We start from the raw sequence: 27,323 nt of genomic DNA on the forward strand, positions 1-27,323 counted from the left end.
ACACCATAACCATGGCTGGCGCTTGAGTTCTGGTGGCTAACCGAAGGTGCACATTTTCAGCTGAACTCTTTGGCAAGTAAACACGATAATTTTGTTTGTTTACAAACTGCTGGACATCGAATATTTTCTTATCAGAGAAAACAAAATTCGGCAGTTCACCACTTTCGGCCAAGCGAAGCAACTCTTTAGCGGTTCTCTTTTTTCTTTCTGTTGCGGTGTAAGTTCTTGCACTTTTTGGCATTTCAATGGCTTTACCCCGAGCTCATTTTTCACAAATAACTTTTTTTCTGGAAAATTCTCCCCTGCCCGCAGAAACCTGCAGACTAATGCTGTCCAAACTTGCTAAGTGTTTCGTCCACATGAGAAATTTAAGAAACCAGGATACTATTCGGCAAAATACGTTGATGTTAGCATTAAATTAAAACTACATTCTTCTTTATTAATTTTCTTAAAATGCACATTGGATTACAAAAATCCACATTTGTATTTATTTCTTGTTGTATATTTGAAAAATATATATATCATCGTTACATCCATACAATAATACATAAAGAAATACAGATAATCTCTAAAAATATCATCAAATTTTCACCTTTCACCCCATCACCCCTCAAAGAAACACAAATAATGTTATTCGCCATTGGGGGGAGAGGGGTGTAAGGCTACAATTGTTATTGCAACATAATTGTTATTAAATACATTTTATAAATATATATCTATGAATGTATATATATAGTTAAATATAAGTATGTTTGTTTGTATATGTATATAAAAAAAGAGTAAGGTAAACATAGCTAATTGTGGGAGAAGCTATGCATAAAGTCTTAAAGGAATGTTTTAGAGATTTATTATTATTTCGTTTGTGTTTTCTTCTTTAATGAAAAAAATCAATACAAAAGAAAATTGAATTTGATACACAATAATAATATATGGCGGCCATTAATATTGTGGCCAAGAAACAAGACAAAAAAAGAACAAACAAAAATAATTCGAATATAATAAATACTTGTTTTAATTAAACATATTGTAAATAAATATGTGTATATAATTGTTAAAAGATAAAAATGCTTGTGGAATATACAACGTAGTTGTGATGTACATAGTTATGTGTGTGTATTGCTAATGGCTATACAATTACAAAAACAGAACTCTAGATTTATTTTTATGGACGAATTATAGCTGCCGATAAATTTTGGGTATTTTTCAATAAAAATTATTGCATATTTTTTAAATTAATATTTTAAGTGGACCGACGGATTTTTTTTTATTAAAAACTTTGTGTGATTGGAATATACAGTTATAGTATATGGATGGATAAAAATTAATGTTGTAAATAACCATATTCACATAAGCGTTTCTAAATATGTCCACGGATTATTGGCATCAACAATATATTAGAAAGTCAAGGAAAAGTCAAAATTCGGGCGGGGCCGACTATATGATAACCTACACCACTATGCCGATTTAGTAAAGCTCCCGTAACAAAAAAAAATTATCTGAAGTAGTAGTTAGTTTGGATTCAGATGGAACTAATATAGGGAAGGCATATCCAATTCTGAATCGTTTTTAACTAATTTTGACGGAGACATTTTAACTTTTTAAACCAAATAACATTGCAATAGAGTACATGATATCACTTCGGGAAGGATCATATTAAAAATATATATATTGGAGCCGAGTTCCACAAAATGGAAAGGTACGCCCTGAAATTCACTCCATTTGGGCTGATATTAGCCATTATTTGCACAACAAAACTGATATCGGAATAAGGATATATATGGGAGCTTTATCCAAATCTTAGCCGTTCTCGATAAAATTTGGAAACGGTATTTCTGAGCTCTATAACATATCTGGTACCAAATGTCACTGATGTCGAATGCATTTTACGCGTGTGAGGGACTTTTAATCACAAATCGGATAAAACATATGTATGGGAGCTATAGCTACATCTGAACCGATTTACACCAAATTTGAAGTACTGGTTTCTAGGATGAATTCAGTCGTAATTGCCAAAATTCAGTCCATTTGGGCTGATATTAGCGATTTGGTGCACAAAAAGCCTGATATCAGATAAACATGTATATGGGAGCTATATCCAAATCTGAACCGATCTTGATAAAATTTGATAGAGGTATTTTCGAGCAGTATCTGATGTCCCGTATTAAATATCATTCTTGTGGAGGGCATATTACGCAAGTGAGGGACTTAAAACCCCAAATCGGATAAAACCTATTTATGGGAACTTTAGCTATGTCTGAACCAATTTTCTCCAAATTTGATGTAGTGAATTCGGTGGGATGTACCAAAACTCAGGTTATTAGGACTTATATTGGCCATTTGGTGCACAATTTTAATAGGGTTCGTTCTTGGGCCAAACCAATATTCTTTGGAGAATTGTATCTCAATCGGATAATAAATACGATCTGCATTTCGTTCACAAGAATACATGGATGGGCTGACATGCATAAATCGTCTCAGAAAGAGACTCTATGAATATCCTCAAAAGTAACTATGGGCCTATCTCGCTTTCTTCTCCCTGTTAAAAAAATGGAAAAAAGACATAATATCCTTACCACTTTATGGTGTAGGGTATAACTATGAACCTAAGTAGCATTGTGGAGAATCAGAATCTAAAACGATGAGTTGGCATTGCGAGCTATTGGTGTCCATTCCAAAAAATAACCCAAATATTGGATTGCTAATGAAATCATCATCCTTTTCGTTGTTAAAGGTTTAGAGTATACAGGAATCGACCAGCATTGGAATAAATTATTCAACTTTACAATTACATAGTCTTTCACATTTGGAGGTCAACCTGTTACCTGGTTACTTCAACAGGAAACAGACTAAGTTGTCATGTTCCTAAAATTTTGGAGCAGCAATGTAGTGGTCGACTTTTTTAGATTTATAATCATTCAAAATTTGGACCCATTGGTGTCCATTCCAAAAAAACGAATATTGGATTGCTAATGAAATCATCATCCTTTTCGTTGTTAAAGGTTTACAGTATGTAGGAATCGACCAGCATTGGAATAAATTATTCAACTTTACATTTAGAGTCTTTCACATTTGGAGGTCAACCTGTTACCTGGTTACTTCAACAGGAAACAGAATAAGTTGTCATGTTCCTAAACTTTTGGAGCGGCAATGTTGTTGTGAGATGGACTTGTTTTTGAAAAAAAATCCCTGATTTGTTTTGCATATCATAAGATTTATAATCATTCAAAGTTTGGACCCATTGGTCGGAGCTAAAAACGTGGGCGAACTACGGACCTAAAATACATTTTAGTACAATTTTCCGTTCCGTCATGGAGGATAATATTAAAATGTTGGACTGTTGCAGTTATGTTGGATTCTTTAGAGGTTCCCGGGTTTCAACTGTTTGTAACGAATTGCAGAATGGACTCACACGATGGCACTAGTTTCTGATCGGCTCAGAGGACTATCGTCCTAGAAGAGAGCGGTACCCACATGTTTATTTGATATCAAGATTTTAACTATTCAAAATAACCAGATATTGACCGCCACTGACGTTTCAAGAAGATTAACAGTCAAGGTATAGACTATACTCTCAAAACGTTCTATTAATACCTTCAACGAATAGCTTAAGATAGGGATCAATGCCAGGATGGATTTCTTTACTTCAGGGTAACAGCTCAGAATCAAAAAAACATTTTTTTTTTTTTGAAATTTTGGATATATATTACAGTTGACGGATTTCCAATTATAAAGCTGAAAATGAGCATTGTCTTCGGCGGGTGAAATCATGGTACTTGCAAAACTACAAAATTCTTTTCGAAAAACATTACTTTCTGTAATAGAGAAAAATACGAACTTAAGCCATCGAGGGGAATACTCCAGATCTAAGAAATTAAAAATTAATTTCGAAATGATACAGTTGGAAATGTTGCTGGACATCCAATCGCTTAGATTATCAATGACAATAGCTTTGAATTTTGAACTATTAGTTTTTTTCTGGGATTGACTTTGAAATATAGACACAGGTTGTGTAGAATTCTGCAATGCTGCCTTAAATCAGGTTTTCATTTTTATCCATCCATTTTGGAAATTTCTGTTTAAAAGCTATGAAGGTTAACGCATGTTGTTTCTCATTGGAATGGCTATTGGAACACAGTCATTATTATAAAAAATCTTCGTTCGTTTAAATGAATGCCCACAGCACACAGTAGTTACTTAAGATCGACAAATTGAAATAAAATCAAATATTTCCAAACATATACATATAAACTTACTAATCACAAAACAATACACTTAATTCTAGAACTATAAATAAAATAGATACATTCACACACATACAGACCGACAGGAGATATAATACACATACATTGTATTTATCTATTGGCTTAATAACTAATATCGTATGTACATTTGTACTAACCTATACATATCCAGCTAACTATTACTACGACATACCCATTGTCGTCCACCTACCGCCTACTCCTCGACAGAAGGACAATTGCCATAGAAACTATTGCTAAAAAGATTGGCTGATGGTACCAATAGAGAGCACTCAATGCACTGGCACCACACTGTAAATAGTCGCGTGGATATTTATTGAGCGGTGGAGCTTCCTCCCTTAGGCGACACTCTTCGTCACGGGCCCCAAAATATTCACCACACATTTCCTCACACGATGGACAGATGAGAGCACCCCTGTGTAACCAATCATTGGCCGATATACTAATCGATAGTTTTTGTCCTGGGAAATAGCAGGTGTAACTATAATTTCCCACAAAAATGTGCAGGCGGCCATCGCTGCAATTATAGCGATAGCACCCCGAACCCCAATGTTGCCATTCGCGGGTGTGGTGGCAGTTGCGTTCCTCCCACATGGCATCGCCATGATCGAAACATTTCGAACCCTGACCATAACTTTCCAAGGCATAGTTTTTCTCAGCTTCTGTAAGGGGAGATTTTAAATAAGATTTATCGCCTTATTTTCAATGTAAAACTCTACATTTTTATAACTTACTTGGATTATTTTCCACAAAGTGACAATGTGAACCACGTATTGTAACATTTTTATTGCGCCACGTAAACTCCTGTATATAGGGACAGTGGTCGGCCAGGGCAACGGAACCACCATAATATACCTCTTCGCCGTCTTTTATATTACTTATGCTATCAAAATTCTAAAACAGAATGTAAACAAATTACAAAATTCTCTTAACGGATTTTCCATTTACCAACCTGATATTTTTCCGGCAACTCATAATTGTGTCGAATCAAGTTACACAATGCCACTGAATTTCGATCATCGGTACATTCCGTTTGTAGCGGATCTTGTTTGACCTTGGAACAGAATGGATGTATTGAGTGTCCTCTAAAAGTGGATGGAACATTGCAATTTAATAGAATGAAATGTTTGTTTTTAAAAAATTGATATTACTTGGCATTATTCAATTGTATCCAGTCCTTACAGCTGCGCATAACAAAATTGCAACCCAAACCCCGGCCCCATGAGAGTGGACTTGCCATACTGTAATTGGCACGATACCATCCCGAGTCCTCCATTAAAGCTAAGGTAATGCGTGAAAATACTGGCGATTGGGTGTGGGTTCCGGTCATAGCCTCATTCTGAAAAATAAAGATTTTATGGAGGTCAATTATAAACATTTTCATACTAAGTGTTAAGTATAATGTTGTTGAAACACGAAATTTATATCGAAATATTTATAAAATTTAAATTTTACCATTTTAAATCCGGTCTTTCTAGGTATTTAGGAGTATATCTGGTGGATACTAAGATACCGATGAACATCCAGAGAGGAAGTCGGGGTTGATATACTAATATATTATTAATAATATTTTTTAATAATTTTTTTTTAACTCTCGGGTCGATCAAAGGAACAAAGGAAGACCAAATACAACTCTTTATATAGGTCCACGTATTATTATAGCCTCCATATAAGGGTACTGACATATATTTAAGACGTTTTGGGAGATTCTCCCTACAACTGTATCTCCTGATATTCAATATTTTGATGATTTCTAAAGCATTTTCACTGGAATTATTTCCAATTTGACATTTGAAGTTTGTATCGGGTCATATGACAGAAGACTACCCATACAGGTCCATGTGTTCAATCCACAACTACTCTCAACACGGCTCAGTACACATTATATGGGTACCAGGTCATGCGGCAGTTAGAGGTATCGAGATAGCGAACTCTCCAAAACAGGCAGGGAATTGTCAACAGTAAAACTAGAGCATATCGAACAATGAAGGCCTAAGTACACCACAAAAAACCTATGGGGCGACCCCAATGAGATAAAAACGAAGAAGCATATGCAGGGCATGCGGGGAAGATGACGAAACATTGGAGCGTTTGAATTTTTCTAAGGCAAGTGAATTTCGAATATAATAGACTATAAACAGCCGGTCTTCTTTAAAGAACATTTTTGTCTAGAGCCCAGAACAGGCATATACTGGCTTAAGTGTTTGTCCACCAGGACATGTGGCAATTGTTTCGCCCCTCTTTTCAACCTAACCTAATTCTTATGATCTCATTCTATACTTATGAAAGAAAAATACCTAACAGGTCTTAATTTTCGCATATGGTAACATCCGATTTTTGTTATTTTGCCGATTAACCTATTTTTTTTTTTCAAAATTGGCATTTCAAGTTCGCAATGGGGTATACAGTCCACGTTTTATTTGCAAGTTCCTTATAAGTGGTCAATATCTGATAGGGATGCTTGGGCTGCTGATGAAGTTTCTCTGGATGTTCTGGATATTTAAACAGACAATTCCTAGATGGAAGAAGGCACTGGTACTGGGATATTCTGCCCTAATCCAATAATTAGATGCTCATATAAACTTAATTGTAACATTTATCAGACGGAAATATCGTCCGAAACGGTAAGAGAACTTTGCAATAGAATGACAGGATCTTTGCCTATATATGTCGATAGGCGGCCCTTAAACCTATCAAGTGCCATTAAAAGACTTCATCAAAGAGCCTAAGTATCTTAGGCCATCGGACGGCAATCTCCAGAAATGAAGAATTGCAGTAGTCATGTTGACTGGCCACTGTAGTATCAGATATCTGACTTCAAAAAGGGGTAAAAGTGTTCCTCACATCATCTATTGGTTTGCTAAACGCATGTCTTATATTTGCAATCCACCCTATTAATAGTTTATTTTAAAAATCTCTTTCTTCTTTTTTAGTTTCTTTATATCTCCTTTTTATACTCTCCACCTTGAAAAGGTGGTATATATATTCATAATGAGCATAAAATTTAACGATGCCCGTCTGTCTGTTGAAATCACGATACAGCCCACATTATTTGAAGTAGAGCTTCAAAATTTAGCAGAACAATTTGTATTGTGTATAGGGTGATTGGTATAGAAAATGAGATATATCTGTTCACGTTATGGTTTAGCGGTACCTCCCCACATTCGGAATTTGTCTAAAAATTGGTATTTGTAGTTCGCAATGGATTCTAGCTCCGATGGCGAAACATTGTATGTATAGATCCACGTTTTTGTATAGCCCCCATATAACGGTATATCCCGATATTCGGTATTTTCATGATTCTTGCCACATTTTCAACGGATTTGTCTAAAAATTCGTATTTGTAGTTCGCAATGGGTTCTAGCTCCGATGGCGAGACATTGTATGCATAAGTCAACGTTTTTGTATAGCCCCCAGATAACAGTACCCCCAATTTTCGGTATTTTTTTAATTGGTATTTGTAGTTCGTAATGGGTTTTAGGTCCTGTGGCGGAAAAATAGTACGTACAGGTTCACGTTTTCGTATAACCCCCACATAATGGTACCTCCGAATACTCAGTATTTTGATGATTTTTGCCACATTTTCCACGGATTTGTCTTAAAATTGGTATTTGTAGTTCATAATTGGTTGTAGCTCCGGAGGCAGAACATTGAATAATTAGGTCCACGTTTTCTTTTAGCGCACATATAACGACACCCAACAATAATAACCCTAGTCACATTTACCAACGAAATGGTTACAAATTTCCGTTTTGGTATAGGGGCCATACCAACGGCCATAGCCTCACCCACCACTTTGTTTTTTTTTTTAGTTTACAGAGAGAATTAAAAGTTTCAGCCCGGGCGAACTTAATATTTTTTTACTTGTTTATTATCACTACTTTATTTTCCTAGGATGAACACAATGGACCAAAGTTCTGCCGATTCCCGTGTACCTTCCTCTTTCAGAAACAACGGAACTAACCAACCCTCGGTACACAGTTCTGGGTTTACCAGTCCCTGGAGGTCACTTTCCTCTTATCGTAGGTGGTACGAAGAAATGGGGAAACCCATTCTTTCGTACCATCACATAAATAGGTTGCCGTTCGCCAGTTCCAGAACGGAAAATATGGGTAGACTACGCCTTACACACCGAAAAAACTAAGCTTATGTTACATTCTTCCAACTCCTTGTTCGTTACATTATTACTCACAGTCTGGTTGACCGGTCCTGTTTTGTATGATACTGAAAATGGTAGTAGTTTCAACTACGGAGTCCGGTCGAATACTTTTTTTTGGCTCTGTGGCAGCAATAACTCTCTAAGAGCTCTATAGGTAATTCCAAAGGGACGCTGGCCTACGCATGATTAATGACAGTACATAGAATACAACCAGTCCACGGTATAGACCTGATGCCTTATTTTAATTTTTTACTAGTGATTGTCATTGTAAATATTCCAAACCAATTCATACCTACCTCCAAAATACGTTTCTCCCAATGTGTCAGGGCCGTACCCTCACCGCCTTGATCCTCCAGTTCGGCACCCTCCAACTTATCGCAATTGAAATGTTTACGAACTTCGGCCACAACACGTGGCGTAACCATCATATCTATGGTTTTGTTCACATGACCACCGCGCACAGACCAATTTTGTCGGGTTATTTTGCGTATCGTTGTATTGCTCCATTGATGGATCTGAAGGCTGCAAAAATATGCAACAGATATTATAATTAAAATCTCGTAAAATTAACAAAAACCCAAAAACAATTAGAAAATACAAACTCTTCATTTAGATGAGGTTTACCGGTATCCGGATTACGTGGTGTCCTCGGATTACCATCATCATCGCGAAAGAATGCAAACAGACTGACAGAGAACCCCAGCGCGTGCAGAATTTCATGTTTCACCGTCGATATGAGAGTATGCAATTCCTGAGGTTTGGTACTGATACTGTCCGGACAGAGATTTGCATGACCGGCTATGGGACGATCTAGGCTAGCCTCTTGTTGGCAATGTGCAGCATAGGCCACCGTCAAACCCTTGTGACAACGTTCCGTTTGTCGTGCGGATACATAAAACACGAAATCGGTATTTTCAATACCATCACCAGCCTGTGTTGTTTCATCGACACGACAATTCTGTCCAGTGGCATTGCAGACACGACAAACCTTTACGAGGGGAAATAAAAAGGCACAATGTTTATGTGGTTTTTATGACAATATAATTATTATTATTTTTTTTATTTTCGACTTACATCCAAATGATCTTCGGGTACTTGAACTTCACCACACATGGTCACCGGCCGGCAGTTGTCTATGCAATGTGTTTGACCATTTTTAACATAGATTTGTGTGCTGTTGCATTTTCTGCGAAAAAAAAGAAAAAAATTTAATAATGCAATTAAAGATTTTCATGGCCAAACTTAGAGACGAACAAATTGGTATACGAGTCAAGTAGTATGTGTATATAACCTAGAAAATAATACAAAGAAGTTTTTACCTATTTAGCCGTATAGGACCCTTTGTTTGTCGTACCATTAATGCTTGTTCCCAGAACTTAATTGCCTCGGGCAGTACAGTATCCTGAAAAGGTATAGAAAATGTGGGAATATAAATGCAGGGCAACTAAATAAATAAAATTGTCAGAAATAATGAAGTGCTGAGAACATTTCAAAAAATTGAAATCGAACAAAGAAAATGTTTCGTCTACAATAAATCACAAAAGGCTAAAAATAACAAGTAAGCAAAGGCTATAGTCGTGCGGGCCGACTATGTAATACCCTACAACACTACAATATGTTAGAAGCCCCCTTATGTCCAAATCCATATTTGAATTATAAATTAGGATTTTGACTAGGGACATTTGCCCAATATCTTTGCACTCCGTCGGGCTGTTAGTTGTTGTGGTCCATTTTACAGCTAAATATAATCCAATGGTCATCCAAAATGATAGAATTCTTCCCTGTCCTTAACTCTCTTCACAGGCGTGTCGATTGGCTTCAATTATGTGATCAGAAAAACATTTCTGTTTTTGGTTAATTTGAACCCCTAAATATTTTGCAATCATCTCCAAAAGCGAGCAGCCCCTCTATATCTCCAAATTTAGACTCATCTATATGATTTGCTTGCCTACGATATTTGGCTATATTATAAGTCAAATTGAAAAAATTGCATACGATAAAAAATATGAAAAAATAAAAAAAAATGTCACAACATACTACAAAATCTATATTAACATCATTATTAGCATCTTTTTATGCGATTTTTTTTAGATTTTATTCTTTTATGCAAAGTGGGCATTCTGAATTGACAAGATTTGTCAAAATCGACCCAGCCATTCTTAGGATATAAGCATTCTAGCAAACATCCTATTCCATTGTATATATACATTGTATATATTTCGCTATATATATCTGATATATTAACTATCGGCATCTACGTAACGGCTAGAATTGACTTGTTCGTCTATTTGTGATTTCGCCGGGATTAAAAATATTCGGGGTTAATGGAAAATTTGACTTTTATTTAACACAAATGTTATGGTCTATTTCACCCACTAGATATTACCCTATGGCCACTAAAATTGGAAGACTTCTGCCCGGACCTAAGCTCTAGCCCCATGCTAACTTCCGCTTTGATTGGTCAATAATTGTGACCCGTAGAGCAACTGCAAAATCATGAAATTTTTTCAGTTATTGGTCCATTTCAACCTAAATATTATGCGATCATCTCCAAAAGAAATAGGGTTCTATTCTAACCTTAACCCCACCTACATTCTAAATTCCGTGAAGATCGGGAATTAATTGCGACCTGTAGAGTGATTACAAATTAATATGGACAGACAGACGGACGGACGTACATAGCTAGATCGACTCAGCTCGGCGAGCTAGGAAGATCCATATATACTTTCCTATATGGGAAACCAATATTTCGAGGTGTTACATAATTTTTGGCCCAATCAAATTTATAATACCCCCAATACATAGTGTTGTAGGGTATAAAAATTGAAATCGAACAAAGAAAATATTTCGTTTACAATAAATCACAAAAGGTTAAAAATAAATATAAATAAAACTTGATACTACTCGTTTTTAGATTAAAACTCCAAAGGAGTTCTGAGTTCTTTAGCCAAATGGTGTTAGGTCGCTTATATTGTTCTGACCAAATGCATCCTAATAGTTAGAGATATATTTCGCAATGTTAGGATAGAGCTTTAAAAGAAAATAGGTAATATCGGCCCACTTTTTAGAATAGTCCCCTTGTAAGAATAATTCCGATTTCAAGTATTTTTTACGTTTTGGAAAATTTTCATTTAATTTTGAGAAATTTTGTTATTTTTAGTTTTTATAACCTCAGTCATATAGCGTTTGACTTTGTTGCAGTTTTTTATCTCACCCTGTATAGTTTTGACTATATACAAAGGGATTCTAATAGTTAGAGATAAAGGGTGAGATGAAAAACCTGCAACCAACTTCAGACTGCCGTCATGTCTAAGCCACTCGTCCGACAGCTGTTAAAATTATTCCAGTGATAGCTCATTATATTGCTTACAAGCGTACAAAAGCATTTTGGTGAGAATTTTCCAGAAAAAAATATTCGTGATGGAATTCAAGCGTGATAGTGTGATTTCTTTATATTTGGCTGGAAAACCACAAGTGGCTATCGTTGAAGCACTCCAGCATTTAAATGTGAATAAATCTTTTGTATCTTGTACCATCGCTGGTTACCGTGATACTGGTGGCGTAGCCCGTTGTCAAGGAAGTGGACGGAATAAAACAGCAACATCAGCAGAAATGGTTCGAAAAGTTAAAGAAACGACTTGATCGAAACCCGGGTCGCCGTGAGCTGAACATATCGCAATATTCCATTCGGCAAATATAGAAAAATGAGCTCGGGGTAGGCCACTAAAATTCCAAAAAGTGTAAGAACTTACACCGCGACAGAAAGAAAATAGACTCAAAAGAGCTAAAGAGTTGCTTCGCTTGGTCGAAAGTGGTGAACTGCCGAATTTGGTTTTCTACGATGAGAAAACATTCGTTGTCCAGCAGTTTGTAAACAAACAAAATGATCGCGTTTACTTGCTAAAGAGGCCACTGAAATTTTGTACCTTCGGTTGGCCAACAGAACTCAAGCACCGGCCATGGTGATGGTGTGATAACTGCCGATAGTCACCCTCCGCTCGTATTAATCGACCGTAGCATCAGAATAAACGCCGAATATTATTGCGAAAATATTCTGGAGGGTGTATTATGCAGGATAACATTAACTGGCACAAGGTCAGCAGTTAGAGTCGGAAATTACCTCTCGGAGCCCTTCAATACCGAACGAGGGTTCAGACAACGTGACAGCCTCTCGTGTGACCTATTTAACATCCTGCTGGAAAAGGCCATACGAGATGCAAAGGTGAACAGAAATGGCACTCTGTACACCAAACAACATATGTTGCTCGCCTACGCCGATGACATCGACATAATGGGTCGAACATTGAGAGCGGTAACAGCCACCTTTGAACAAATTGAGAAGGAGTCTGCCAAAGTGTTTCTGGCAGTAATTGGCGAGAAAATCAAGCTGATGGTATCAACGCGCAAGACGTCCACTAGCCTCGGACCAAGTGTGGAACTTGAAAACTACAGCTTTGAGGTAGTCAGTGACTTTATCTACCTCAGTACCGCCATAAACAAAACAAATGACATCAGTTTTGAGATTCGGAGAAGGATAGTGTTGGCCAATAGATGCTGCTATGGTCTATGTAAGCAGTTCAGAAACAAGGCCACATCTCGTCAGACCAAACTCACACTCTACAAGACACTGATACTACCCGTGCTGTTGTATGGATGTGAAGCATTTGTAGGCAGCGCTTGGAGTGTTTGAGAGAAAAATTCTCCGAAAGATCTACGGGCCGATCTGCATCGACGGTGAATATCGACGTCGAATGAACCACGAGCTATACCATCTATACTCGGACATCGACATAGTCAGACGTATCGAGCTGCAGCGACTACGGTGGCTAGGTCATGTAGTACGAATGGATGAGGATGCCCCAGCCTACTGATGGTTCACGCAGAAGGGGAAGGTCAAGAATTAGATGGAAAGACCAAGTAGAAGAGAATATATCGGAACATGGTCGTTCAAATTGGAAACACTGCGCACAAGACCGACGCGCCTGGAAATCTTTTCTAAACTCGGCTTATGGAACAAATGTTGTGTCTCGAGCCAGCTAAGTTAAGTAAGTTAAGTGTATTAAAGCCTTGAGCACGCAAATATTTTGGCCGTAGACCTTGAACATTCCAACAGGACTCAGCACGCACCACCCAAGAATGATTATAAATTGAGGTTCTTCGCTTTATTTCCAGTGCACAATGGCCACCAAAAAGGAAGGTTGGCATTAAAAGTACCAAAGTGTCGATCAGCTCAAGCAAGCGCTTCGCTTGGAATGGGCAAGATACCGTACAGCAACATTAGGGCAGCATGTGCCGGTTTCATTGGCCATTTGAAGGTCATAATTCGTGCCAAAGGCGACCAATTCGAACAAATTTAAACTTTTTCTAAAAGTTGATACTATTTCCGACATTTTTTGATTTCATTATAAAATTAAAAAATAAAATTAAAAAAATTTTGAAATTATGGCGTTTGACTTTGTTGTAGTTTTTTTTATCTCACCCTGTCGACAGGGACAGAAGCCTAACAATTTGGACGGCCATCGGATAATATTTAGCTAGTAAAATAGACTATAACTTTTATGTAAAAAAAAACGAAAATTTCCAGTAAATCGCGAATATTTATAATCCCAGAATAATCAAAAAATACATTAAAGTGTTACTTCTTCGACGCGGTTGCCGAATAAGTCGCTTCTTTACTTTTCGAACCATTTCTTCTGATGTTGCTATTTTCTTCCGTCCACTTCCTTGACGTCAAGCTACGCTACCAGTATCACGGTAACGAGACAAAAAATTTTTATTGACATTTAAATGCTGGAGTGCTTTAACGATAGCCACTTGTGGTTTTCCAACCAAATATAAAGAAATCACACTATCACGCTTAAATTCCATCGCGAAAAAAATTTTTTTTTGAAAGTTCTCACCAAATTGCTTTTGAACGCTTGTAAACATATAATGAGCTGTCACTGGCATAATTTTAACAGCTGTCGGACGAGTGGCTTAGAAATGACAGTAGTCTGAAATTGGTTGCAGTTTTTTCATCTCTTCCTGTATGGGTTTAAATGGACCAAAAAATTAAAAAAAAATTCCTGATTCTGAAGTCGCACTAAGGGTCACAATTTAAAAACCAATCGACACAGAATTTTACATGAAGAGAGAATTGAGGACAATATTATTACAGGACTGTGTGACGTTATTTAAAACAAGTAAGCAAAGGCTATAGTCGTACGGGGCCGACTATGTTATACCCTACAACACTACAATATGTTAGAAGCCTCCCTATGTCCAAATCCATATTGGAAAATTTCGCTTTTGAAATTAGGATTTTGACAAGGGACATTTGCCCAATATCTTTGCACTCCGTCGGACTGTTAGTTGTTGTGGTCCATTATACAGCTAAATATTCTTTCCTGTCCTTAACTCTTTTCACAGGCGTGTCGATTGGTTTCAATTGTGTGATCGGAAAAACATTTCGGTTTTTGGTTAATTTGAACACCTAAATATTTTGCAATCATCTCCCAAATCAAGAAGCCCCTCCGTATCACCAAATTTAGACTCATCTATATGATTTGCTTGTCTACGATATTTGGCTATAGTCGTCAACGAAATCAGAATAAAAAAGCCAGAAGTTCGCCTTTTGTGTATTTCGGATATCGCCTTTAAGTAAGTAATGCTGGTATTTTTTCACACAAAATTAGTGGTCCATTCTACCCGCTGTTCTAAACTCTAACTTCATGCGAGATTTCGTGACTTTGGTTTCTATTTGTGACCTTTATAACGGCTGCAAAATCAGGAAATTTTTTAATTGTTGGTCCATTTCAACCCCTATTATATTGCGGATATCCTTGAAAACAATAGACCTAGCCCTTCTGAGCCCAACCCTTCCCTTGTGAAAATTTTCGTGAGGATCGGACAATATTTTCAATACTTATATAATATCCCCAACCTGTGTTGTAAGGTGAAAAAAATTACAAAATGGTATAAGTCAAATTGAATAAATCGCATGCGATAAAAAATATGAAAAAATAAAAAAAATTCACAAAATACTACAAAATCTATATGAACATCATTATTGGCATCTTTTTCTGCGATTTTTTTAGATTTCATACTTCTATATTAAGAGGGCATTCTGAATTGACAAAATTTGTCAAAATCGGTCCAGCCATTCTTGAGATATAAGCATTCTACCTAGCATCCCCTACCTTTGCATATATACACATTGTATATATTTCGCTATATATAACCGATATATTTACTATCGGCATCTACGTAACGGTCAGAATTGACCTCTTCATCTATTTGTGATTTCGCTGGGATTAAAAATATTCGCGGTTCTATGTTCTATTTCACCCACTAAATATTACCCGATGACCATCAAAATTGGAAGGCTTCTGCCCAGCCCTAAGCTCTAGCCTCATGCTAACTTCCGCTTTGATTGGTCTATAGAGCAACTGCAAAATCAGGAATTTTTTCAGTTTTTGGTCCATTTCAACCCCTAGATATTAGGCGATCATCTCCAAAAGAAATAGGGTTCTATTCTGACCCTAGCCCCACCTCCATTCTAAATTTCGTGAAGATCGGTCCATAATTGCGACTTGTAGAGTGATTACAAATTAACATGGACAGACGGACGGACATACATAGCTAGATCGACTCAGCTCGGCGAGATAGGAAGATCCATATATACTTTCCTATGCGGGAAACCAATATTTCGTGGTGTTACATAATTTTTGGCCCAATCAAACTTATAATACCCCCAAGACATGGTGTTGTAGGGTATAAAAATTCGACAAAAATCGATTTGGACCTCATATATTTTAGAGTTGTAGGGTATCACATGGTCGGTGCCACACGACTATAGCCTTTGCTTACTTGTTTTTCTAGTGCATTTATGTAAGTGGGTGTTACAGTAGGCCATAGCAAGGTGGGCAACAATATAATTCACCGCTTTAAAATTATGTTAATTACTCAAATGTACTTACATTGATCAGAATAAATTTATCGGTATCCAAACTGTAATGATAATAGAAATGAAAGAAAGAAAACAAAAAAGAAATTAGTAATATTGAATTTTTCATTTCCTGTCTTGCAAATCATTATAAATTCTTAGCAATAAAAATTTTTTTAGTCAACAGCCAGCCGGCCGGCTTCTCTATGTAGGAAGTACAAATGGTGGTCTGTGTCAAAGTCTACAAGTTTTTTTTTTCTTAATTCGCTAAAGACTTATAAAAGACTCCAAGACAATGTGAAGTTTGTTCTAATGCTCATTTCTTGGCCAATTACATGGTCATATTTAGTATCGCCACATCATAAAAAATGCAATGTTAAATTCACTTTTGTTTGCAATTGATGTATTCTAGATGTGGTTCTAATGTCCATTGGAACTTGTTGCAATTCGCATGCAATAACCTTGGACACGTAGACAAGTTGCGAGTCAGTCAGCTGGTGTACGGCGCAATACGAGTATTCTATGAGAAGAATGACAAAAAAGAACCGTTCTTACATAGAATCATTCTTTCCGCACTCTACTTCGCCCTTCCTCCCCTTTATGCGAGAAATCTTTTTTAATTGCATTGATGCTGCTGCTGCTGTTTGTGGCTGTAAATTGAAGCCACGCCATATTATAGTCACAAGTGTTCATAGTCTGATTCGTGATAGTCGGATATTGATACTCTGATATTCGTTGTCGCCGTCCATTGTCCACAGTAAGTGGTTATATGGCTGTTGATCTGGGCAACCATAAATTGAACCATAAACGTTTCTTTCATTACGATGTTTTTTGTAAACTATTTAGACATGAGAATTGCATTGCTATGCGCGCGCTCTATTGTGGCCAGAGTTTAAATTATTTTAAATGATTTAATTGCCCGATGAATGATGATGAAGAAATCTCTAGTGAATGTGGAGAAGAAGAGTCAGTGCATCATGAGATTTATAGAGATTAAATGGTTATTGCAGAATAAAATCTTTTAATGGACTCATAATGTTTAGTAAAATTTAATATATAGACTTTTATTGGCAAACACAAAGGAAATGGTGATGGCTAATGGCGTTGGTAATGTATGCGATTCTTTAGAAAATAATTTTTATAGGATCCGTGTAATACTTCAATTGGTCATGTAATTAATAAATATTTATTGGCCAACTATAAGATAAAGATAAATTTTTTGACAATAAGGGTGTAGGGAAAACCACAAAAATCTTATGGGGCGATCTCGAAGAGATAAAAACGAAGAACATTTTATTACTAGGTAAAAAAGAGATCAGTCAGGTAACAGGCATCCTTACGAGACACCTAGGCCTAAAAGCTCATCTGTACAAGATAGGATGTGCAGAAAACAGCATATGCAGGGCATGTGGGGCAGATGACGAAGCATTGGAACATTTTCTTTGCCAATGCCCAGAGTTTGCAAATATCAGATCCCAATTCTTAGGGAACGACTCCATACCAGACCTTAATCAGATCATGGTAAATGATATAAGGCAGTTAAGAAATTTCATATAGGCAACTGAATTTCAAATAAAACATACTGTAAATTGCCCGCCTTCTTTAAAAACCCTTAGTCTAGAGCGCACAACAGGCCTATGCTGGCTTAAGTGTATGTCCAATGCCAGAGCATGCGGCGAATCGCTTCGCCACTCTTTTCAATCTAACCTAACCTAGAATTTTTATATGGGGAAGGAATTCTCGTTCACTCTATATTTTCGGTATGATAGTCAAAATCGTTTGTTTGAACCAAATAAAGACTGGTCAGCAGTTGTACTAATGGGAATCCAAATAACCGGCGTTATTATACCCTCAACCATATGGCTACAGAGGGTATATATCATTTGATACGGGCAAAACGTGTCTCATCGAAATAACGGTATTAGACCCTAGGTCTCTTTGGATCAACTCCCTTTCAGGACATTTGAAGTCGATCTAGCGTTGTCCGTCCGTCTGTCTGGCTGGTGGGCACGAAAACTCTCTAAGGGTTTGGTCCAAACTTGATGCATCGTAATATTATTATTAAACTTAGATCGAGTTCGGAGATGAGCAATATCGGTCCAGTTCCTACTGGTACCTCTTTCTATCAACACAAGATCTGTTATAAAGATGATAGAGATCGGACCATTCCTTCTGGTATCTCCCCACAAAGGGTCAAAGTTTCGAATAACCAAAACGATTATTAAATCCGAAATCTGATAAGAATTGCAATTAATCGGAATTTATGATTTCGTATAAAATTGGCTACAAATAAACAACTGGATATCGGGAGGCACTATTATATGGATGTTATACTGCAAGGAGGTCCTATCAAGATAATTGTTGTCATCGGATCGGGTACCTGTGAAGAACTTCATGTATTTCAGACTATTCCATTGAGCAAGTAAAAAAGCTGCAAGTTCGACCGGGCCGAACTTTGAATACCCTCCACCATTTGGAACGAATTTGGCAATTCTCAAAAACAATAAAATCCGTTAAAAATGCTGTTAAAATCTTAAAAAATACCGAATGTTGCTTTTATATTAGGGTCTATTCGAAGACATAGACCTGCATAGGTAACTTTTGTCATAAGCTATTACAATATTCAAACGCGAAACTTAAAAAATCGGTAAATAATGTAGCGAAAAACAATAAAGTACCAAATATCGGGAGGTACCGTTATATAAGGGCTATACGAAGACGTGGACTTGTACAGACAATTTTCTGTCTTAGACTGTAGTATACATTACGAATTTCAAATACCGAATTTGAGACAATTCCGGTGAATAATGTCGCTAAAATCATCCAAATTCCGAATATCGGTAGGTACCGTTATATGGGGCTATACGAAGACTTGGACTGCACAGACAACCTCCTGTCATAGGCTGTAGTATTACAAACATCAAATACCAAATTTGAAACAATTCCGGTGAATAGTGTCGCTAAAATCACCAAAGTACCGAATATCTGGAGGTACCTCCGTTGAATGGAGGCTATACGAAGACGTGGACCTACACAGACAGTCTTCTGTCTTAGGCTGTAGTATCCATTTCGAATTTCAAATACTAAATTTTAAACAATTCCGGTGAATAATGTCGGTAAAATCTTCAATATACCGAATATAAGGAGGTACCGTTATATGGGGGCTATACCCAAACGTGGACCTACATGGCCCTACATTTTCAACACCAAAAGTCCTGCAGATATAATATACATTTGAGTAAAATTTTATCAATCTACTTCAATTCGTTCGAAAGCTAGAGTGATTTCTACAGACGGACGGACATCGCTAAATCGACATAGAATTTTATGCTGATCAAGAATATATATACTTTGTGGAGTCTAAAGTGTATATTTAGAGGTGTTACAAAAGGAATGACAAACTTAATATACCCTTCATACTATGGTGGAGAGTATAATAATGTAGCCAAAATCATCATACTACTGGATACCCCCTATATTTAGCATATAGACAATGTATGGGACCATGCGTCATATACACATCAAATTCTCAATATGCCGCATATTTAGGATACTAAAGGTCGGTCATTTGCAAAAATAATTGCAAATCTTTATTTTTAAACATACTTTTTACATTACAATGTAACATAAAAAATTAATTAATTTAATTCCAGAGTCCTGAAAATATTTAGACTGTTTTACTAAACCTTTTTGCTGACTCATTGTGGCAATTTAAAACGAGTAAAAACCAGTAAAGAAAGTCTTAAAGTCGGGCGGGACCGACTTTATGATACCCTACACCACTTTGCTAATTTAGTAGAGCTCCACATAACAATTAAAAGTTTTTATGGGAGAATTCAATCATACACGCTATGATTATAATTATAATTTAAAGTTCAAAGGACTAAATATGCCGAAGAATATTCGGACTTGTATTGCCCATTTGGTGCAAAATTAATTTGAAATCGGATAATGATATATATGGGAGCTATATCCAAATCGGAACCGATCTCGATAAATTTTGGCAAAGATATTTCTGAGCTGTATTTGATATATTTCCCTGAATATTGTTGTTACGGAGTGCATATTACAGCTGTGGGTAACAAATATAACAAATCGGATGAACAGTATATATGGGAGCTAAAGCTATATCTGAAGCGATCTTAACCAAATTTGACATACTAGCTTCTAGACTCAATTCGGACGTAAGTGCCAAATTCCATCCCATTTGGACAAATATTAGACGTTTGGTGCACAATCAAAGGTAAATCGGACGAAGTTATATATGGGAGCTATATCCAAATCTGAACCGATCTCGATAAAATTTAGCAAGTGTTTTTCTGAGTTGTATTTGATATTTTCCTAAAATATTGTTGTTACAGAGTGCATATTACGGCTGCGGAGGACAAAAATAACAAATCGGATGAACAATATATATGGAAGCTATACCTATATCTGAACCGATTTCGATCAAATTTGGCATACTTATTTTCAGGCCTAATCTGGTTGTATGTGCAAAATTCCATACCATTCGGCCTGATATTACACGTTTGGTGCACAATCAAAGGCAAATCGAACGAAGATATATATGGGGGCTATATCTAAATTTTGACCGATTCTCTCCAATTTCAATAGGGTTCGTCCTTGGGCCGAACAAATGATTTGTGCAAAATTTCATCTGGATAGGACAATAAATGCGAACTGTGTTTTGTTTACAAAAATACATGGACAGACGGACGGACGGACATGCATAAATCGACTCAGAATGTGATTCTATGCATATCATCAAAAGGAACTATTTGTCTATCTCGTTTCCTTTTGCCTGTTATAAACAAATGCACAAAGACATAATACCCTGACCACCTTGTGGTGTAGAGTATAAATACTTACTTCTTATATATTTTTATGTTGAAATAAGGAGTGCGAATTCCGCTTTGTAAGGAGTAACTGGCGATAAAATATAATTAATTAAACTATAATTTGGTAATAAGAATTTCTATGGGTTAGAAATAGTAGTAAATTAAGTAGCATGCAAAATTGTCTCGTTTTTTTCTGATTCTTTAAGCTAAATGATTTTGCATCTCATTCCTCTTTTTAAATGCGATCCAACCGACCATAGCATCATCGAGCCAACTGCTACAACTCGAGCATCATCGCAAAGACTGTATGTCATCGTTACAGCTTTCATGCACAACAAATTTTACATCGCCAGATTTGAAGGTTAATGGCTGTGCGGTGTAATTAACTAAATATCCCGTTATATAGTATAGAATATTTCTTGTGGATGTGGCTCAAAACTTTTAAATCTTTTTTTCTCCTTTTTTCTTAAATTTGTAAGATTTTAGTCAGACATTGTAAACTTAAACAAATCATTTACATTGTTTTGTAGAATATGGACTATACTAAAACAAAATGTGCAAAATACGGAAAACCCTTCCCATTTAGTTAAAGAATCTTTGACTAGAATTCGAACAAATTGTAGCATGACATTTCAAAATTGTCTATCTTTAAAAAATACACTATTCTTAGAAACATGTTGATAAGTTGATGCAGGAAATCATTCCGCATGTTCTTATAAAAAATATTCTTTTTCAATTTATTGCGAATTAGACTAAAGCTGACACATTCTGGCGTAATGTAGATTGTGCTGTAATATTTCAATTTATAATCAGATTGCATATTTCGGATTTGCATTGATATTCTATGCAAATGTTTCGCTTCATCCATTCAACCAGTAGACTACAGATAACAACTTACGTTTACGTTTTTTACGTTGGTTACGTTTTTTTTTCAGTTTGGCTCAAATGGATTATTGTGTCACCTGCGTGATTGTTGGTGTGTGCGTTCTTAATGTGTTGTTCTCTACAGCTTTTATTTATTGTAGAATTCTATTGGCTCATTGACTAGCCGGCCGATCGTCTGTCCCGCAGACAGATTACAGCAACTCCAACAAGAACGTAACGTAAAGTAATGACGAAAGAGAAGTCTCTGACATGAATTCTTCGTTGCGAGTGCTGCAATACATTTTCAAAAGTTGATTGTCTGAGAACAGGCCCGGTCACCCTGTCATCAGAAATTATACGTAGAAGTATTTTTAACCAGTCAGTCAGTCAGCCAGCCAGCCGGGGAATCGGTCGTTCGCTCGGTCTGTCGGTCAGTTGGTCACTAGTTCTTCAAGTACTTACCCAATAACGGAATTATCATAGATAAGTGAAATACGTAGTGGGCGCTCCTCAATGCTGCGTTTACTTCTTGTCGAACGTGAATGTGATGACGTTTGCGTTGCTGCCACCTTCTTGCCAACAGACGCGTCGTCTTCGGTTTCTTGTAAATTTTGCAATTCATCGACTGGAGTTTCTACCGTTTCGATTTGGACACCATGAATGACCTACAAAATGTAAAGAATATTTGTAAGAAAAAAAAATGCAATGAACAAATTTCATAGAATTTTTGATTTAGAAGAAAAGTAGATAAATTATTAATGTTGCCATTTAATGAAATCAGAATGTTGAAAAAATTTTGATGTTTTGAATTTATTATTTACATAACTTTGAGTGGTACAGATCATTTAAAAATTAGAGAACACATAATGATAACCTGTCATGACCTGGCAATGTAATCACATTTTAATGTGGCCCATGGAACAAGCACATTCCGGTTGGCTATAAAGATCACCTTCTGGTCATAAAAAAACTAGTCTATCTCTGGGCACCTCTAAACCTATTTTCTGTGGGGAGTTACCAAAAGGAGTGGACCGATATCTACCATCTTCACAACAAATCTTGTGTCAGAAGAAATTTTGCAATGTGTCAAGTTGACAATGAATCAGATGCTTATTTCGCATTATTGAGAGTTATTGTGCGTACCAGCCAGCCAGACAGACGGACGAACACCGCTAGATCGACTGCAAATGCCCCGAAACATATTTGTTCCTAAGAGTACTAGGAACTGAAACTGTTATTCCTATTATGTACGTTTTGGCCGCATCAAATAATGATGGCTGGCGGTATTAAAAAATGTAAAAGAGGCCAAAACTTCCCAACTCTATACAGGTTACTATGCGATGTAAATTTCTTAAAACACCGACAATATCAACCCATTTCTTCTGGTACCCCCCTCACAAGCGACCAAAATTTTGTGTAATTATATATTTGTATACCCTTCACCATTCTATGGAGGGTATCTGTCCGTCTGTCTGTTGTAATCACAATATCTTTCGAACGTACAGGGTTGCCCATATTCGACGGACCCATGTTTTTTTTTTTTAATCAAAGAAAAAAATAAAAATTTGGCGGTTGGCAATGTTAATCATTTAATTTGTTCCAAGTAGATTTGTTTACATCAATTTTTGAATATGATATCTCTCAAATGGCCGCCTCTGGCGTTGATGACGTATTGTGCCCTTTTTGCTGCATTTTCCATCGTTTTTGCCAACATTTCGGCCGGAATAGCGGCTATTTCTTCACAAATGTTGTCCTTGAGCTCTTCTACGGTCCTTGGCTTGTTAACGTAAACCTTTGACTTCAAATATCCCCACAAGAAGAAGTCAGGCGGCGTCAAATCGGGCGAACACGGTGGCCACTCCAAATCACCACTTTTCGACATCAAACGGCCCGGAAACAAATTCTTCAGAAAATCGATTGTTATGCGACTTGTGTGCGGTGGAGCGCCATCTTGTTGAAACCAGAACTGCCTCATACGCTTTCGACGAATAATTGCCATCACAACATTGGTCATCATGTCGCGATAACGCTTCTGATTGATGGTAACAGCATGGACATTTTCATTTTGGAAGAAAAACGGCCCAATGACCGTTTTCGCACTAACGCCGCACCAAACTGTGACTTTTTCGTCATGAAGAGGCACTTCTTGAATCTCCTGAGGATTTTCAGTGGCGTAAAAACGGCAATTTTGCTTATTTACGGTCCCATTCAATGTGAAATGGGCTTCATCGGACATGATAATTTTGTTCCAAAACAACATTCTTTGCGTCAATGGAATTTTGTACGGGAACAAATGCAAATCAATGCGAATAATCCGTTGTAAAGTGGACCGAGCCATGCCCAACTGCTGAGAACGGCGTTTTTGGGATGATCTTGGGGACCTCTCAACACTGGCTCGTACGGCAGCGATATTCTCGGCCGATCGCCTTGGTCGACTTTTATATGGCTTCTTCGGATTAGAAAGAGCCTTACCATTCGAATATTTTTCGTATAAACGCTTAATGGTTTTCTAAGAAGGCGCACTTCTCACATTTTTTAATGTTTTAAAAGCACGTTGAATTTTTACAATTGATTTCTTTTGTTGAATGTAAATTTCAACTATTTCAGAGCGCTCGCGTGGCGTGTATTGGTTCATGGTAAAAATCTGCTTGGACTGACGCTTCAAGCGCGGTATGTCATTAAGCGATGTGACATCTCTGTCAAAAGTTATGGCGCTGCCAGATGGGTCCGTCGAATATGGGCAACCCTGTAATATCCATTACGAACTTCAAATACCAAATTTGAAACATTTCTGGTGAATAATGTCGCTTAAATCATCAATATACCGAAAATAGGGAAGTTAATTTATATGGGGGCTATACCAAAACGTGTACCTACATGGTCCAATACCAAAAGTCCTGCAGACATGATACACATTTGAGTAACATTTTATCAACCTACTTCATTTCGTTCGGAAGCTACAGTGATTTCCACAGACGGACGGACGTCGTTAAGCCGACATAGAATTTTATGCTGATCAAGAATATATACGCCTTGTGGAGTTTAAAATATGTATTTCGAGGTGTTACAAACAAAATGACAAAATTAATATACCCTCCATACTATGGTGGAGGGTATAAAAATTGTAATCTATTGCGAGTCTTAGACAAATTGGACATAATTTCGTAAATTTCGGTGAATGTGACTGAGATTAACAAAATACTGAATATCGGTCTAGAACCCATTACGAACCACAAATACCAATTTTTAGACAAATCCGTGGACAAATGTGGGTGAAACCGCCCATTCCATTCCTTCCGGTACATCCCACACAAAAAATTAACACTTTCAAACAAAATAGTTTACCTCGTAAAGAGAGTTAGTAACAACTTTGCAGATCATAATATTTGTATCAGTGCCAGGCCAGGTGCGAAAATGGACAATATCAACCTATTTCTTCTGGTATCTCCCTCACAAGCGGCCAACATTTTGCATAATTATAATCCTTATAACATAAGAAACATGTCTGTGATTTTCATCAAACTTTGTGTCTGCTATTCTATCAACCATAGATCAAACTTAAAATTGAGATATTCTAGTAGTTGCATTAAAAAGTTCAATATTTTCCCACAAAAACTACCGCATATCTTATGTAAGTTATGAAACTTAGTTCGGAATGGAATGGGCAATATTGGTCCACTCCTTCTGCACCTCGCCCATATATTACAATTAACTGACATTGACTGAGGATATACACATATCGGCAGATCCGACTGACATTTGACATTTCAACTCGTTCTCTTGACGTCAAATATGTATTATTTTTTACTAGAGACATTAAAAGTGTTATGAATAATCTTTAAAATGTATCAGGAGATTCTTCGTTGGTTGCATAACTGACATTTGAACAATTACCCCAAAAACAAAACATAAACATCTCAAATCAAGCATTTAATTAATTAATTTGTTAATATGTTATATTACCCATTTAATATAACCTGTATTCAAAAAAAAAATTATTCCAATCGTAAATTAAGATAGAAAAAGTTCTCCATAAAATCAATTAGAAAAGATGCTTGCATTTAAGGGTTTCTTAATTGCAACCAGCAACAAAATCAAAAGATTGGTCACTTTTCAAAATGTGTTCCGGAAATCTTCCGTTGGTTGCATAACTGACATTTGAACAACTGCCCCACAATAAAACCCGTAAACATTTCAAAGCAAGTATTTAATTAATTACTCTGTTAATATTTGATACCACCCAATTATTATAACCTGTATTCAAAAACAAAAAAATATAAATCCCAATCGAAAATTAATAAAAAAAAATAAGTTCTCTATAAAAACCAATTAAAAAAAGATGTTTGAAGTAAAGGGTTTATTAACTGCAGCCAACCAGCAGCTTTATTGAATAGCATTATTACGTTTATTTTTTTAATTGTTAAAATGTAAATTTCATAACTCGAATTCATTGTTTTATGAAATATGTATGTGTTTCAGTGTGTGAACGTTGTGACGTGTTCACATACAAACAAATCAATGGGTTATAGAGTCTCCTCATACAATTCAGTTTAATATTGATTGATTTGTATTTCGCTTTTTTGATTAGGTGTGGTCAAGGTATATCTGGCGCTCTTGTGAAACACACTGTGCAGTTATTCCAAGTTGTTGTTATCTTTTTTCTTCTTTCACACGATGGCCGACCACGACGAAGTGTAGGTACTTTCGTCAATTTGCATTTTAATAAGCAAAATTGTTTCGGTTTTTACAATTTATGTTTTACTTGCTAACCAGCTAGCCACCATATGGCTAACCATGCGTGGAACCAGTTAACCACGGTTGAAAAAAAGACGTAACTAAAAATACGATTGGGATTGGTATGATCGAATAGTGTGGACCCTACCTAATAGAAGAGAAACTAAATATAAATAATCATTTATCCAATCGCTGAGACGGTTCCATATGGAAATAGTCAAATATATTTTCGGTGAAATCGGCAGGCCAAATGTGTGGGCGTGAAACATAAACAAGTTAAAAAGTATCAGTCGGTTTTGCCGACAGATATATACATCAGCCAATGTTCGATTATTAAAATATATTTCGACTTTTGTGATAATTTTTCCAACTATTGACCCTCTGTGGAGTACCAAATGTAGTCGACAAATGACAGGTAAAAGTACTGCAAAAGGTGACCCTTTGTGGGTGAGGTACCCGAAGAGGTTCGAAGATATATATCATCTTCACAAAAGATATTGTTTTAGCAAATTTGAAGAGATTTGGATGATGTGGGGGAGGGGAAC

At 36.6% G+C, this 27,323-nt stretch overlaps 1 protein-coding gene across 1 annotated transcript in view; it reads right to left on the reverse strand.

Moving 5' to 3' along the window:
• Positions 1-429: 429 nt before the first annotated feature.
• Positions 430-27,323, reverse strand: part of LOC101890242 (leishmanolysin-like peptidase) — a 78,665-nt gene continuing 51,771 nt past the window's right edge. Inside the window, exons 2-11 of the mRNA XM_005179395.4 lie at positions 22,507-22,709; positions 16,377-16,407; positions 9,738-9,820; positions 9,493-9,604; positions 9,021-9,406; positions 8,715-8,940; positions 5,411-5,598; positions 5,212-5,344; positions 4,994-5,153; positions 430-4,921 (exon numbers count right to left, since the gene is read on the reverse strand). Coding sequence (XP_005179452.3) covers positions 4,449-4,921; positions 4,994-5,153; positions 5,212-5,344; positions 5,411-5,598; positions 8,715-8,940; positions 9,021-9,406; positions 9,493-9,604; positions 9,738-9,820; positions 16,377-16,407; positions 22,507-22,709 — 1,995 coding nt within the window. The 3' untranslated portion in view covers positions 430-4,448. The remainder of the gene's footprint in view (positions 4,922-4,993; positions 5,154-5,211; positions 5,345-5,410; positions 5,599-8,714; positions 8,941-9,020; positions 9,407-9,492; positions 9,605-9,737; positions 9,821-16,376; positions 16,408-22,506; positions 22,710-27,323) is intronic.

The sequence above is a fragment of the Musca domestica genome, unplaced genomic scaffold (assembly GCF_030504385.1).
Source record: "Musca domestica strain aabys unplaced genomic scaffold, Musca_domestica.polishedcontigs.V.1.1 1, whole genome shotgun sequence".
In the NCBI taxonomy this organism is placed as follows: domain Eukaryota; kingdom Metazoa; phylum Arthropoda; class Insecta; order Diptera; family Muscidae; genus Musca; species Musca domestica.